Source organism: Danio aesculapii, chromosome 5 (genome assembly GCF_903798145.1).
Source record: "Danio aesculapii chromosome 5, fDanAes4.1, whole genome shotgun sequence".
Lineage (NCBI taxonomy): Eukaryota > Metazoa > Chordata > Actinopteri > Cypriniformes > Danionidae > Danio > Danio aesculapii.
The window spans coordinates 18,931,906-18,944,305 of record NC_079439.1 but is presented as its reverse complement, the minus strand read 5'-3'; the positions used below and the strand labels follow the sequence as shown (position 1 = coordinate 18,944,305).

The 12,400-nt window shown below is 35.7% G+C and overlaps 1 protein-coding gene across 2 annotated transcripts; it reads left to right on the top strand.

Annotated features, from left to right (window-relative positions):
* Positions 1–977: 977 nt before the first annotated feature.
* Positions 978–12,078, top strand: rnf215 (ring finger protein 215). Of its 2 annotated transcripts, none has more exons than XM_056457476.1 (10): positions 978–1,294; positions 2,949–3,098; positions 3,171–3,242; positions 3,612–3,697; positions 3,788–3,842; positions 3,931–4,035; positions 6,888–7,004; positions 8,380–8,529; positions 8,617–8,719; positions 8,820–12,078. In XM_056457476.1, the coding sequence occupies exons 1-10, from the start codon at positions 1,091–1,093 to the stop codon at positions 8,831–8,833; spliced, it is 1,056 nt and encodes a 351-aa protein (XP_056313451.1). In that variant the 5' UTR covers positions 978–1,090; the 3' UTR covers positions 8,834–12,078. The 2 variants fall into 2 exon arrangements, with proteins under 2 accessions (XP_056313451.1, XP_056313450.1); XM_056457475.1 differs by having other exon boundaries at positions 3,591–3,697.
* The last annotated feature ends 322 nt before the right edge of the window (positions 12,079–12,400 follow it).

Here is a 12,400-nt window from a genome sequence, read left to right as displayed (position 1 = left end):
GCGCTATACAAATAAAGGTGAATTGAATTGAATTGAATTAAAATCTAGTTAACGTGAAATGTAGTTAAACAAACTTTTGGAGGTCTTTGCTATGATTAAATTTGACATTTTCTCGTCTGCACCTATATATTTCCATTTAATTCAGTAAAATACCGTGATATTGCTATTTTTTTGGACATAGTACACATGATATAATTTAGCATGGTAATATCTATCTATCTATCTATCTATCTATCTATCTATCTATCTATCTATCTATCTATCTATCTGTCTGTCTGTCTGTCTGTCTGTCTGTCTGTCTGTCTGTCTGTCTGTCTGTCTGTCTGTCTGTCTGTCTGTCTGTCTGTCTGTCTGTCTATCTATCTATCTATCTATCTATCTATCTATCTATCTATCTATCTATCTATTAATTTAGCGGTTCAGCGTGGTTTTAAAAATACTGGTAAGTGAAGTTAAACCATGGAAACCTCAAATTCAGCATGCATTTGCTACACTGAGCATAGCTAAAAACATGGTGTTTAAATCTGTGGTTATACAGATTAAATACCAATTAATGCGCCAATAATAAATCCAATGGAATTGTATAAGTGCGGAACAAAACATCATAACGAAAACCTCATCAAAACCAAAGTTTATGAGTGTGACGACAACAACAACATACTTACGATAACGTTAATGCTCAGAAATACTTTTAAAACACTATCTTATCCACAGTTTCCCACTGGGTGGCGACCGCACATCTTTTTATAACGCCTGTGATGAAAATTTGAAGTCCAGAAATGAAAATACGAAGAATGCGGATACAAAAATCCATTCAGTACTAAGTAGGCGGGGCTTTACATTTTATGTGAAACGATTGGACCACACAGCGCCCCCTACAGTACATTAATATATGGAAAACAAACAACTTCCTTTCTAGCAAGTTTCAGTTTGACAAGTGCTGACAGGACAAAGCGAGCCGCAGAAGAAGAGCCCAGTCAGTTTTGTTTACATCTGGAGGAGGTGACAGAACGGAGCCTGTCCTGACAGTATGGATCAAACTTTCAGTCTTTGACTTGCTATGGTTCATAACATCAACTGACAGGGAGCCATGGGCGCTTTAGCTTGTCTTTCTGCGGTGTGCTGGTTGTGGTTTTGCCCGCTGGTGTCTAGTGAACAGGTGGCATTTGTAGAGGTGTTTCTGGAGGACCATCAGCATATTTTACAGGGTGAAGTGGTCCAGGGGAGTCTGGAGAACGACCCGATGGATAACCACAGCAAAAAGAAGCATGGCCTGAAAGGAGAGCTCATATTAGTAAGTTGTCATTGCATGGAAACACAATTTATTTCACTGTTCTGAATGTTTGTTTATTTATTCATGCTATATTTGCAATATAACACTTTTCAACTTAAAACAAACGTCATCATTTACTATGTGTTTAATTATCAATTGAACACTAAATAATATTATTTATTTTCCTACTATGGATGTCAATGGCAGTGGTGGAAAGAGTACTGAAAAATCACATTTAAGTAAAAGTACCATCACTTGCCTAAAAATGTAGTGCAAGTAGAGTAAAAATATCTGTTGTAAATATTACTCAGAGTATAAGTCAAATAAAGTACTCAAGAGTAGTGAGTATTACGCTGTAAAAAGCTGATGCATTTACATGTAATTTGTGGATGTGTGTAAACGTAACATTCTGTAGTGCATTTAGTTACTGCCCAGCAGGCACACGTCATAAGACTTTAATATTAGGTTAGATTTAGGTTGAGATGTCAGGTGAACAAAATTCAACGTCTAGCCAACATCTAAGGACAACGTTATTTTAATGTCCAATAACAACGTCAAATAACATTGATATTAGGCTGGTTTTAGGTTGTGTTAGAAAGTGCTCAAAATCCAACGTTGAGCCAACATCTTAAACCAACATCATATTGACGTCAAATGCTGACATTTATTCATCAGGTATGGCAACCAAAATCCAACATCTGAGAGACGTGAAAATGGTAACGTTCACACAACGTCAAGCTGTAACATCATTAGTTATTGATATTTGTTTGATTTCAGGTTGGACATTGACGTCAGCTTGATGCTGGGTTCTGAAGTCAACCCCATTTTCATTTCTAAACAAAATGCAACATCCACACAACGTTAGGGTACAATATCAATCTGGCATCATGTTGAGGTCTTGTACCTGCTGGGTGTTTAAGGCCATTTCGTTTATCATATAGTAAACATCTGTAGGTTTCTCATCAGTGACATGCATCTAAACAATCTCTGGGTCAATGCGTGTGAAGATTTTGCACATCTTCTTGGACACTCTTAATGCTTCCTAACAGTTCGCTGCACTTTATAAATCACCCATGGCTTAAGGTAGTTCATTATGATACGATTTACCTTCTATGTGTGATTTGATTGGACAGGAATCACAAGACTAATCTGTCTATGGGGACTTCTCTAATCCCCATAGACAAGAAAAAAATAAAGTAGTGACTGCAGGTTGAAGGAAAGTAGTGAAGTAAAAGTGCCGATACAGCACAAAAAATGTACTCAAGGGAAAGTAAAAGTACACATTTTCAAAACTACTTAGTAAATTACAAATCAGCCTTCTTCAAAATATTTTCTTTTGTGTTCAACAGAACAAAAAAACTCAAACTTGAGTAAATAATGGCAGAATTTTCATTTTGTGGGTGAATTATCCCTTCAAAAAATACCCTAGTTATCGTGTTCTATTAATTTCCAGTACTGGGTTGCGGCCGTATAGGCATTTGCTGCATAAAACATACGTAAGAGTATTTGGTGGGCCATTCTGCTGTGGCGACCCCTGATAAAATCAGGGACTAAACTAAAAGAAAATGTTATATTATTTAAAAAAGTGTAAAGGTTGACATTTTGAAAGCGAGTATTAAGTAAGCTTGTTGTTGTCCAAAGCCATCATTAACATTCTTCTGTTTTGCCATGACAGGTAAAGGATGAAGCTCTTAAAAGCAACAGTGAAAGCAATGATGGAAAGGATCCAAACCCTTGGATAGGAGTGGTACCTGTTCAGATGGAGGAAGGCACAGTTTCCAGCAACAGCAACCAGGAGTCCTTTGCTGCATCTATGGTTAATAAGGTATTTAAAAATTATGATTGTGTACACTAAAAACTCTTTAAGGTAGTACTGATCAAACTCTCTTCTCTATAGATGAAGCGGGCTCTTGTTTTGGGTGCGTCTGCTTTGATCATACTGGCTTTAAACCAGAACACTGTCCGAGAGGTGAGGGCTTTGCTGTTCTGTTCATTAAAGCTTTAAAGAGATAGTTCACCAATACACCAACATTTCTGTCATCATTTAATCACCCTTTACTTGTTCCAAATCTGTTGAACACAAAAGAAGATATTTTGAAGAAAGCTGAAAACCTGTAACCATTGACTTCCATAGTATTTATTTTTCCTTCTATGAAAGTCAATGGGTAGAAGTTATCATCTTTATTCATAATATCATCTTTTGTATTTAAGAATCTCATAAAGCTTTGGAACCACTTAAATTTGACTAAATAGAGAGCAAATTTTATTTTCGGCATGAACTATCCCTTTAATGATTTTCCTTTTATTTTTTAAAAAGAAAACTGTTCTTCCGCTGCAGATGGATCTCTCTCAGGTCCTCTCAAAACCAATCATTGTCATTCAGACATCAGAAAATGTCACTAAGCTCATCGGAGCTCTTCTCAGGTAATATTCAGCCATTAAATCCATTAAATCATCAGTTTTCTTAATTAACTGGATTTTAAAATGTGTCTTTTGGTATGTTTATTCAATCAGGGGCCTTCGTGCGACAGCAAAAATAACTTACAAGTCTTTTCTACAAGACAGCCTGGTATGGTTTTAGTTCTAATAAGCAGCACAGTTTCACTCTCACGGTTCATTAGTGTAAGTGTGTGATATTTCTGTGTGTGGTGTCAAAGGGGGCCACCTTGACCCTGTGGTCCAGCTGCGGTCGTTCAAGAGGAGGCTTGTACGGGGAATGGCAAGGGGTCATCTGCACTGGGGAGACCAACTCTCAGGTCCAGGTAAAAACATTTCATGTCATCCAGGGTTACCATAATAACTTGGCTGAAGATATTTTAGCACGGTTATGTAATCGTCTTATGTTTCTTAATAATGCTTATTAGGGATGCTCTGATCCGGATTTTTGCAGCCGATATCGAATACCAATTGCTTGTGATAGTGATCAGCTGATACAGAGTACCGATTCTAATGCTTCAAGTTTTATAATGCATAAAGCACTCCCTGGAGCGCATACTTGATGCAAAAGAAGTTAAAATGCACAACTATACAGTAAATACATATGTATTTATACAAAATGCAGTGCACACAATTTATCTTACAGCCTTATACCAAAATGGATTAAATTAATTTTTTTCCTCAAAATTCTTCACACAATACCCTATAATGACAATGTGAAAAAAGATTTTTTGAAATTGTTGAAAATTTATTAAAAATAAAAAACCTGAAAAATCACATGTACATCAGTATTCACAGCCTTTGCCGTGAAGCTCTAAATTGAGCTCAGGTACATTCCGTTTCCACTGATCATTCTTGAGATGTTTCAGCAGCTTAAATGGAGTTCACCTGTGGTAAATTCAGTTGATTGGACATGATTTGAAAAGGCATACACCTGTCTATATAAGGTCCCAGGGTTGACAGTGCATGTCAAAGCACAAACCAAGTATGAAGTCAAAGGAATTGTCTGTAGACCTCCAAGACAGGATTGTCTCGAGGCACAAAGCTGGGGAAGGTTACAGAAAAATTTCTGCTGCTCTGAAAGTTCCAATAAGCACAGGGGCCTCCATCATCCGTGAGTGGAAGATGTTTGGAACCACCAGGACTCTTCCTAGAGCTGGCCGGCCATCTAAGCGGTGTGATCGGGGGAGAAGGGCCTTAGTCAGGGAGGTGATCAATAACCCGATGGTCACTCTGTCTGAGCTCCAGCGTTCTTCTGTGGAGGGAGGAGAACCTTACAGAAGGACAACCATTTGTGCAGCAATCCACTAATCAGGCCTGTATGGTAGAGTGGCCACACAGAAGCCACTCCCCACCTGGAATTTGTCAAAAGGCATCTGAAGGACTCTCAGACCCTAAGAAACAAAATTCTTTGGTCTGATGAGACTAAAATTGATCTCTTTGGAGTGAATGCCAGCCATTATGTTTGGAGAAAATCAGGCACTGCTCATCGCCAGGCTAATACCATCCCTACAGTGAAGCATGTTGGTGGCAGGCTGGCAGCATCATCCTGTGGGGATGTTTTTCAGCGGCAGGAACTAGAAGACTAGTCAGGAAAGATGAATGCAGCAATTTACAGAGACATCCTGAATGAAAACCTGCTTCAGAGTGCTCTTGACCTCAGACTGGGGCGACAATGACCCAAAGCACACTGCCAAAATATCAATGGACTGGCTTCACAACAACTCGGCGAATGTCCTTAAGTGGCCCAGTCAGAGCCCAGACCTAAATCCTATTGAACATCTCTGGAGAGATCTGAAAATGGCTGTACACCATCACTTCCCATCCAACCTGATAGAGCTTGACAGGTACTGTAAAGAGAAATAGTCAAAAATTCCCCAAAAAAGGTGTGCCATGCTGGTGGCATCATGTTCAAAAAGAATTGAGGCTGTGCAAAAGGTGCATCAACAAATTAATGAGCAAAGGCCATGAATACCTATACACATGTGATTTTTTTTAGGTTTTTTATTTTTAATAAATTTGCAACAATTTAAAAAACTCTTTTTTTCACATTGTCATTATGGGGTATTGTGTGTAGAATTTTGAGGAAATAAATCAATTTAATCCATTTTGGAATAAGGCTGTAACATAAAAAAATGTGGAAATAGTGAAGCTCTATAAATACTTTACAGATGCACTGTACATCTGTGACTGCAGCCTCACAGCAGCTCGATCGCTCAGTAAGAGAGCTGGGATGTGCCCTCGACATATCTTTACTGTGCTATTCATTAGCTATTCATTAACCTAACAAATGTAATGCTTAGTAATGTAAATGTAATCACCGTGCCTTATGCGATCTGTTCTCTAGCTAAAATTCACCCTCGTCTACATGATTTCCGGGGTATTTTATCTAATTCGCAGGCGTCACAGAGCCGTTATGAATATGCACGAGACTTCAGGCAGAGCTCATACGGTTGGATGAGACCGTAAACAAACACCTGCAATCAGTTCATGAGATGGGCTAGATTGGTGAGTACCGATCGAGCCATAAAATGTGATTAACGGTCGATGCCGATTGATCGGAGCATCCCTAATGCTTATACTAGGGAGATTTTGAATGCTTGATTATGATTGGTTTATGGATGTTTTCTAGAAAAGGAACAGTAGTAGTAGTTCAAAAAAGAAATTTGCTTGTCTTTTTAAAAAAACAAACACAGATTTTAACACAGTTTAATATGTTTTAATAGTTTTTAATCTGTTGTTTTTATTTTTTATTCTTGTTCCTTTTTATTCTTTGTTATGTAAAGCACTTTGAATTACCATTGTGTTTGAAAAATGCTAAATAAATAAACTTGCCTTGCCTAATTCAACATAAAATAGTGAAGATGTCATTTAGCCAGACTACTCCATTTTACAGCAACACTGTAATTTTGTAAGTTTTAAAGTTTTAAAACATGAAGTTATGTCTTTTATTGGTCATGAGATTTCATGTTTTTTTGATTTATTAAAAAATAATGTGCACCCATGGTGTAACGGCCATTTTCTTTGTGACATGGACACATCACCACTTCTGGTGAACATTATTTCCTAATAACTCAGCAGCCAGTCGTCACATTATATGTCACATGTAGATAAATTACTGACTATTTACATTTTTCAGCATGGAGAAAAACGTCTTTTCTGTTCATGTTTTGTCCAGAAATATCTCCAACAGTTGTGGAACACTGTTGTCCTGGTGGCCCTGGTTCTCTCCACAGGGGTCATAGTTCAAGCACGCTGGCAGTACCGGGACAACCAATTTAATGACGATTTAGAGGTGAACAGTGTTTTTAGGACAGATTCATTCTGAAAGTTACAAAGTTCATGGTGTAAAACACTTATGTGACAAGCAATATTAAGTATTTGGAATATATAATATATATTAACTTCCAAACAAAAATACTTTTCCCAACAGAAACAAAATGTTTGTTCATCATTGATTCACTAAATTGATCAAATCTGACACTAAAAACATGTAAAATGTAGAAACAATATTCATCCAAAAATCTTAAAAAATAAAAGCAAATGTGCTGCTTGATGTTTTGCTGAAAAAAAATTATTTATATATAATTTCACAATAAAACAATTATATATATAGTGACATTTAAAGGCTTAACTAGGTTAATTAGGTTAACTAGGCAGGTTATGGTAATTAGGCAAGTTACAGTATAACGATGGTTTGTTCTGTACAGTCGAAAAACAAATTAGCTTAAAGGGGCTAATAATTTTGACCTTAAAATGTTTTTTTAAAAATTAAAAACTGCTAATATTGTAGCACAAAAAACAAATAAGACTTTTCTAAGCCCCCCTTTGATTTTTTTTTTTCTTTTTTAAATATTTCCCAAATGATGTTTAACAGAGCAAGGAAATTTTCACAGTATGTCTGATAATATTTTTTCTTCTGGAGAAAGTCTTATTTGTTTTATTTCAGCTAGAATAAAAGCAGTTTTAAATTTTTTAAGAACCATTTTAAGGTCAAAATTATTAGCCCCTTTAAGCTATATATTTTTTCAATAGTCTACAGAACAAACCATCGTTATACAATAACTAGCCTAATTACCCTAACCTGCCTTGTTAACCTAATTAACCTAGTTAAGCCTTTAAATGTCACTTTAAGCTGTATAGAAGTGTCTTGAAAAATATCTAGTAAAATATTATTTACCGTCATCATGGCAAAGATAAAATAAATCAATTATTAGAAATGAGTTATTAAAATGTGTTATTAAAACTATTATGTTCAGAAATGTGTTGAAAAAATCTTCTCTCCAATAAACAGAAATTGGGGAAAAATAAACAAGGGGGCTAACAATTCTGACTTCAACTGTATATTCAGCCTAACATCAATCAGCAACTGCTTTCGACATTAACTAGAATAAATGTTACTTGAGCACCAAATTAATGGTTTGAATCGTTTTTAAAGCGTCGTTTTTTATCGTCTTTTTTTGAAGATTAGATGATCTTTTCCATCACATAAATCTTACTATTTCAGTTTTACTATATTTTTGATCAAATAAATGCATTATTGGTGAGCATAACGGACTTCTTTGTAAACTTAAAAAAAACTGAGCCGAATATTTTGAACAGTACTATGTAAACTAAACAGCACGACTTATAAGAGAAGAAAAAATAGTAATAAACTCTTTGTCTCTTAGTCAAACCTGAAGCAAGATATTCTGAAGAGATTATCAGCACTGAAGACGAGGACATACCGGCAGCCCAAAGTGAGATGTGACCCAACACAAACTCAAACGATGGAGACGGACAGTTGTGCAGTTTGTCTGGAACAATACAACAACAACCAGGTGACAAATCCTCTGAACTGTATTGCTCTTACCTAAAGAAGTCTAGGCAGTCTATGTTAAGTTCGATCACTGCTGTGGGTGTTTCAGTGTTTGCGGGTGTTACCGTGCCTCCATGAGTTTCACAGAGATTGTGTGGATCCTTGGCTGCTCCTCCAGCAGACCTGCCCTCTCTGCAAGCGCAGCGTTCTTGGTGAGAAATACAAATATTATCTTCCTTTTTTTTACATTTACTCCATACAGTCAATATTCAGAAAAAAGTTTGAACTCAACTCTCGTTCTATTTGATCCAGGTAATTTTTATTGAGCTGGATCACGTGGGGTTCTGGATTAAAAATCTTCTGAATTGGGTTGAGTCTACTGATTCAGGCTTTTCGTGGCAACTAAACCCCTCCTCTGTACTGTAAGGCTGGGATTCCTCCAGGGTAATGATCTTGACCTCTCCAAAGACTATGAATCTTGAGTTCTTTCAAGAGACTCCAAGAGTCAGGACTAGTTTCTGATCTAGTTTCTGTGTCAGACCACTTAAGACGTTTCTTAAAGGTAGGTCTTTGTACATGGGATCAGATAATCTTTTTTTTGCAGCATTGAGTACTGCAGTTGTGTTTGTTGAACCGGTTCAGCCTTTCACAGATGCATGAATTGTGAAGTAAGATGCATAGCAAAAAAACAAGGTAATGTTTGAAATCTCTTTATGTATGAATCATACATACGCTCTCAATTCTCTATATTTTATATTTGAACAAGCGCTTGCATTAAGATAAAATCCTACTGGCGATGATAAGAAATACCATTCATAAGAAAGTAGTAGAATATAATTTAACCATTTGCTCTAATTCCTAGTCCGGACTTGTTCCCTCTTTTCCACTAAATTAGATGTGGTTCTTGGCTGGTCCCAACCTTAAAAGAGCTATATGTAGAATTCAGAAACCCCTGTGATTAGAATCACTGGTGAACCCCAGCCAGCAAACTATTGCATAAAAAGTTCTGACATCCTCTGAAATTAAATATTTTTCATATCAGGACTTTTAAAAAAACCTGATCTTTGGCTGGTCTTAAAATTTGCCAAATAAAACCTCAGATGAATAATTAACAACATTTAGAGTTAACAAAAATAATCAGGCATTGCTTATCTGCTAATCAAATTCCTTAAGTGATAACCAGCAGATGTTTTAGCTAAGGGGTGTCGCATAATTTAGCTCCAACTTCCTTCAACACACCTGCCTGGAAGTTTCAAGAATTTCCAGAAAGAGCTTGATTAGCTGGTTCAGATGTGTCTAATTGGGGTTGAAACTAAACTCTGCAGGACACCGGCTCTCCAAGGCCGAGTTAGGGCTTCCCTTTTCTAGAGCCTTCAGGTGTATGTGTTAACACAATGACCATCACACAGCTAAAGCTTTGCCAAAATTGGGTCATGGAACAATCTCAAGCACACCAGGAAATCTACCACAGAACAACTGGTAAAGGAAACAAATCAAGGGGTTGAAACGGCCAAGTCAAAGTCCAGACCTTAACCTTACTTAAACCTGACTAAAACTTCAGAATGATCTGAGAGATTACTTACAGGGATGGTTCACCTAAAAGTGAAAATTCTGTCATTATTTACTTACCCTTTACTTGTTTCAAACCTTTTTGAGTTTCTTTCTTCTGTTAAACACAAAAGAATATATTTTGAAAAGTGTTGGAAACCTGTAACCATTGACTTCTATACTATTTGTTTTTCCTACTATGCAAGTCAATGGCTACAGGTTTACAGCTTTCTTTAAAATATTGAATTTAACTCAAACAGAAAGAAACTCATAAAGGTTTGGAACCACTTGAGAATGAGTAAATAGTGAATAACTTTTGATTTGTGGGTGAACTATTCCTTTAACTGCTGCTTTAATTAAGTAGATCTACAGGCATCTGAATAATAGTATGTCCTAAGTTTGTCACAAATGGCCTTTCTATTTTGGCTCTACTTTTGTTAAGTAAATAATGGGATGTTGCGAGATGACATGTGATCTACTGAGGTTTCATCTTCCAAATCTATAGACTGGCCAAGCACCATATAGAACCATGTAATTCAATAGGATGTCCTAACTTTTTCACTGTCACATACAATAGACTGAACATGATTCTATGTCCTCATATACTACTAGCAAAGTTTTAGTTTTAATAATTTTAGAAGCTAAACGAAATTAGAAGCAACATTTTTTTTTGCAGTAACATAATTCTACTGAAACATTAATGACTTTTTTTTTTTCCTCAAAAACTAAAATGACAGAAGCGGTAAACAGTAGCTAAGAAAGCATCCGATCATAGCAATATGGATATGTTTGCACAAGTTCTGCAAATCACTTTATAATATATCAGATTATATTTTGATATTTCTGGCAGTCTTTTACATAGAAATCAATCTACAGGCTTTCATGGACAACATAGGATGCTCAGGGAAGGTCTTGTTTTATACATTTAGTTACAAGCCAATAAAAATTGAATACATCAGATTTTATTAATGCACAAGAATTCTTACATATAGCTCCTTTAAAGTCTTGCTATTGACACATTTCGAGGCCATATAAAATATTTCTAGAAACCTGAGCCACTTTTTACCTGAGTTCCTGTGCATAACTTGCAAGAAAAAAAATTACAATAAAAATCTAAAAGTATAAATAATATAAAAATATCGTGGCCACATTTTATGAATACATTTTTTTTTAAAAATCATGGCCACAGTGTAGTAATTTGTCATTAAATTGTAAACAAATCACCACGTGGCTCTGATTTACTAAAACCACAATGAAAAAAAGGACCATCTTGTTTTTTTTCCCTTGCCTGTCATGTACAGTGACTAAACCACCAGATCCGTCAGTAGCATCAAATAGGTGAGAAAGGGTTATATTTATCAGTTCTGTTACACTAAATCAGCCAGTAGTGAAAACTTGTAGAAAACCAAACATTTAATTATCAGTATTCCTTATCGCAACATTGGTGTTACTTTTAAGATGATTTATATGGACTAGAGGTATATTTACATGCATTTCAAAAGTTCTTGTCAATTTGGATTTCCGAATTGTCTTTTAAAAATGCCATATAAATGATGTAGCTTGACTTTAATTCAGGTGTGTGTGAGTTTGACTAACAGACTAAAACTGTTTAGAAGTTCGTGGTCATTATGCTTTAGGGAAACAAAGTATACTTTAGCAAGGATGCATTGTATTGATGAAAACCAAGTAAAATCTTTATAATGTTTAAAAATATATATTTCGATTGCATATGAATGCTGATTTCTTTCACTGAAGAGTCCTAAAAAAAGTCCCAGTTTCACATAGAAATACTATTGCAAGTAATGCAAAGCGTTTCATACTGTATAAAATGCATTATGCCTATTGACAGTCCTCATAAAACACCAATACCAACATGTGTGTTAAGATTTTTCAGAAGGATCGGGAGTCTCATTTATAAAACTTTGGAAAAAAAACTTCCTAAAAGTGAACGTACAGCAGAATATATTTTTATTTATTATTTATTTATGATTACGGCTCATACACTGTAAAACCCAAAAAGTTAAGGTAAAGTTCAAAAACTAATCCTAATGAGTACTGTGAACTTAATCCAATTGAGTAAACAAAGCAATTTCAGCACAGTAAAACCCAACAAGTTAAGGCAACTCAAACTATTTCAGGAAACCGATTGCTACAAACCATTTGAGTTAAAAAACTAATCTATATGAGTACTGTGAATTTACTCCATTTAAGTTGAAGTAATGAGGTATTTAATTAATAAATTATCTTCAACACTGAGTTCAAAACTCTTTTCAAACGAGCAATTAACTTTCAGTCAATTTTGAGTTTTGAACTACACTTAAACCTACAGTTGGGTTTTACAGTGT

Coding starts and splice junctions, on each gene's coding strand:
- rnf215 (XM_056457475.1), top strand. CDS start 1,091: ATGGGCGCTTTAGCTTGTCTTTCTGCGGTGTGCTGGTTGTGGTTTTGC. Junction 3,698..3,787: donor CTCATCGGAGCTCTTCTCAG/GTAATATTCAGC, acceptor TTATTCAATCAG/GGGCCTTCGTGCGACAGCAA. Junction 3,843..3,930: donor CTTTTCTACAAGACAGCCTG/GTATGGTTTTAG, acceptor GTGGTGTCAAAG/GGGGCCACCTTGACCCTGTG.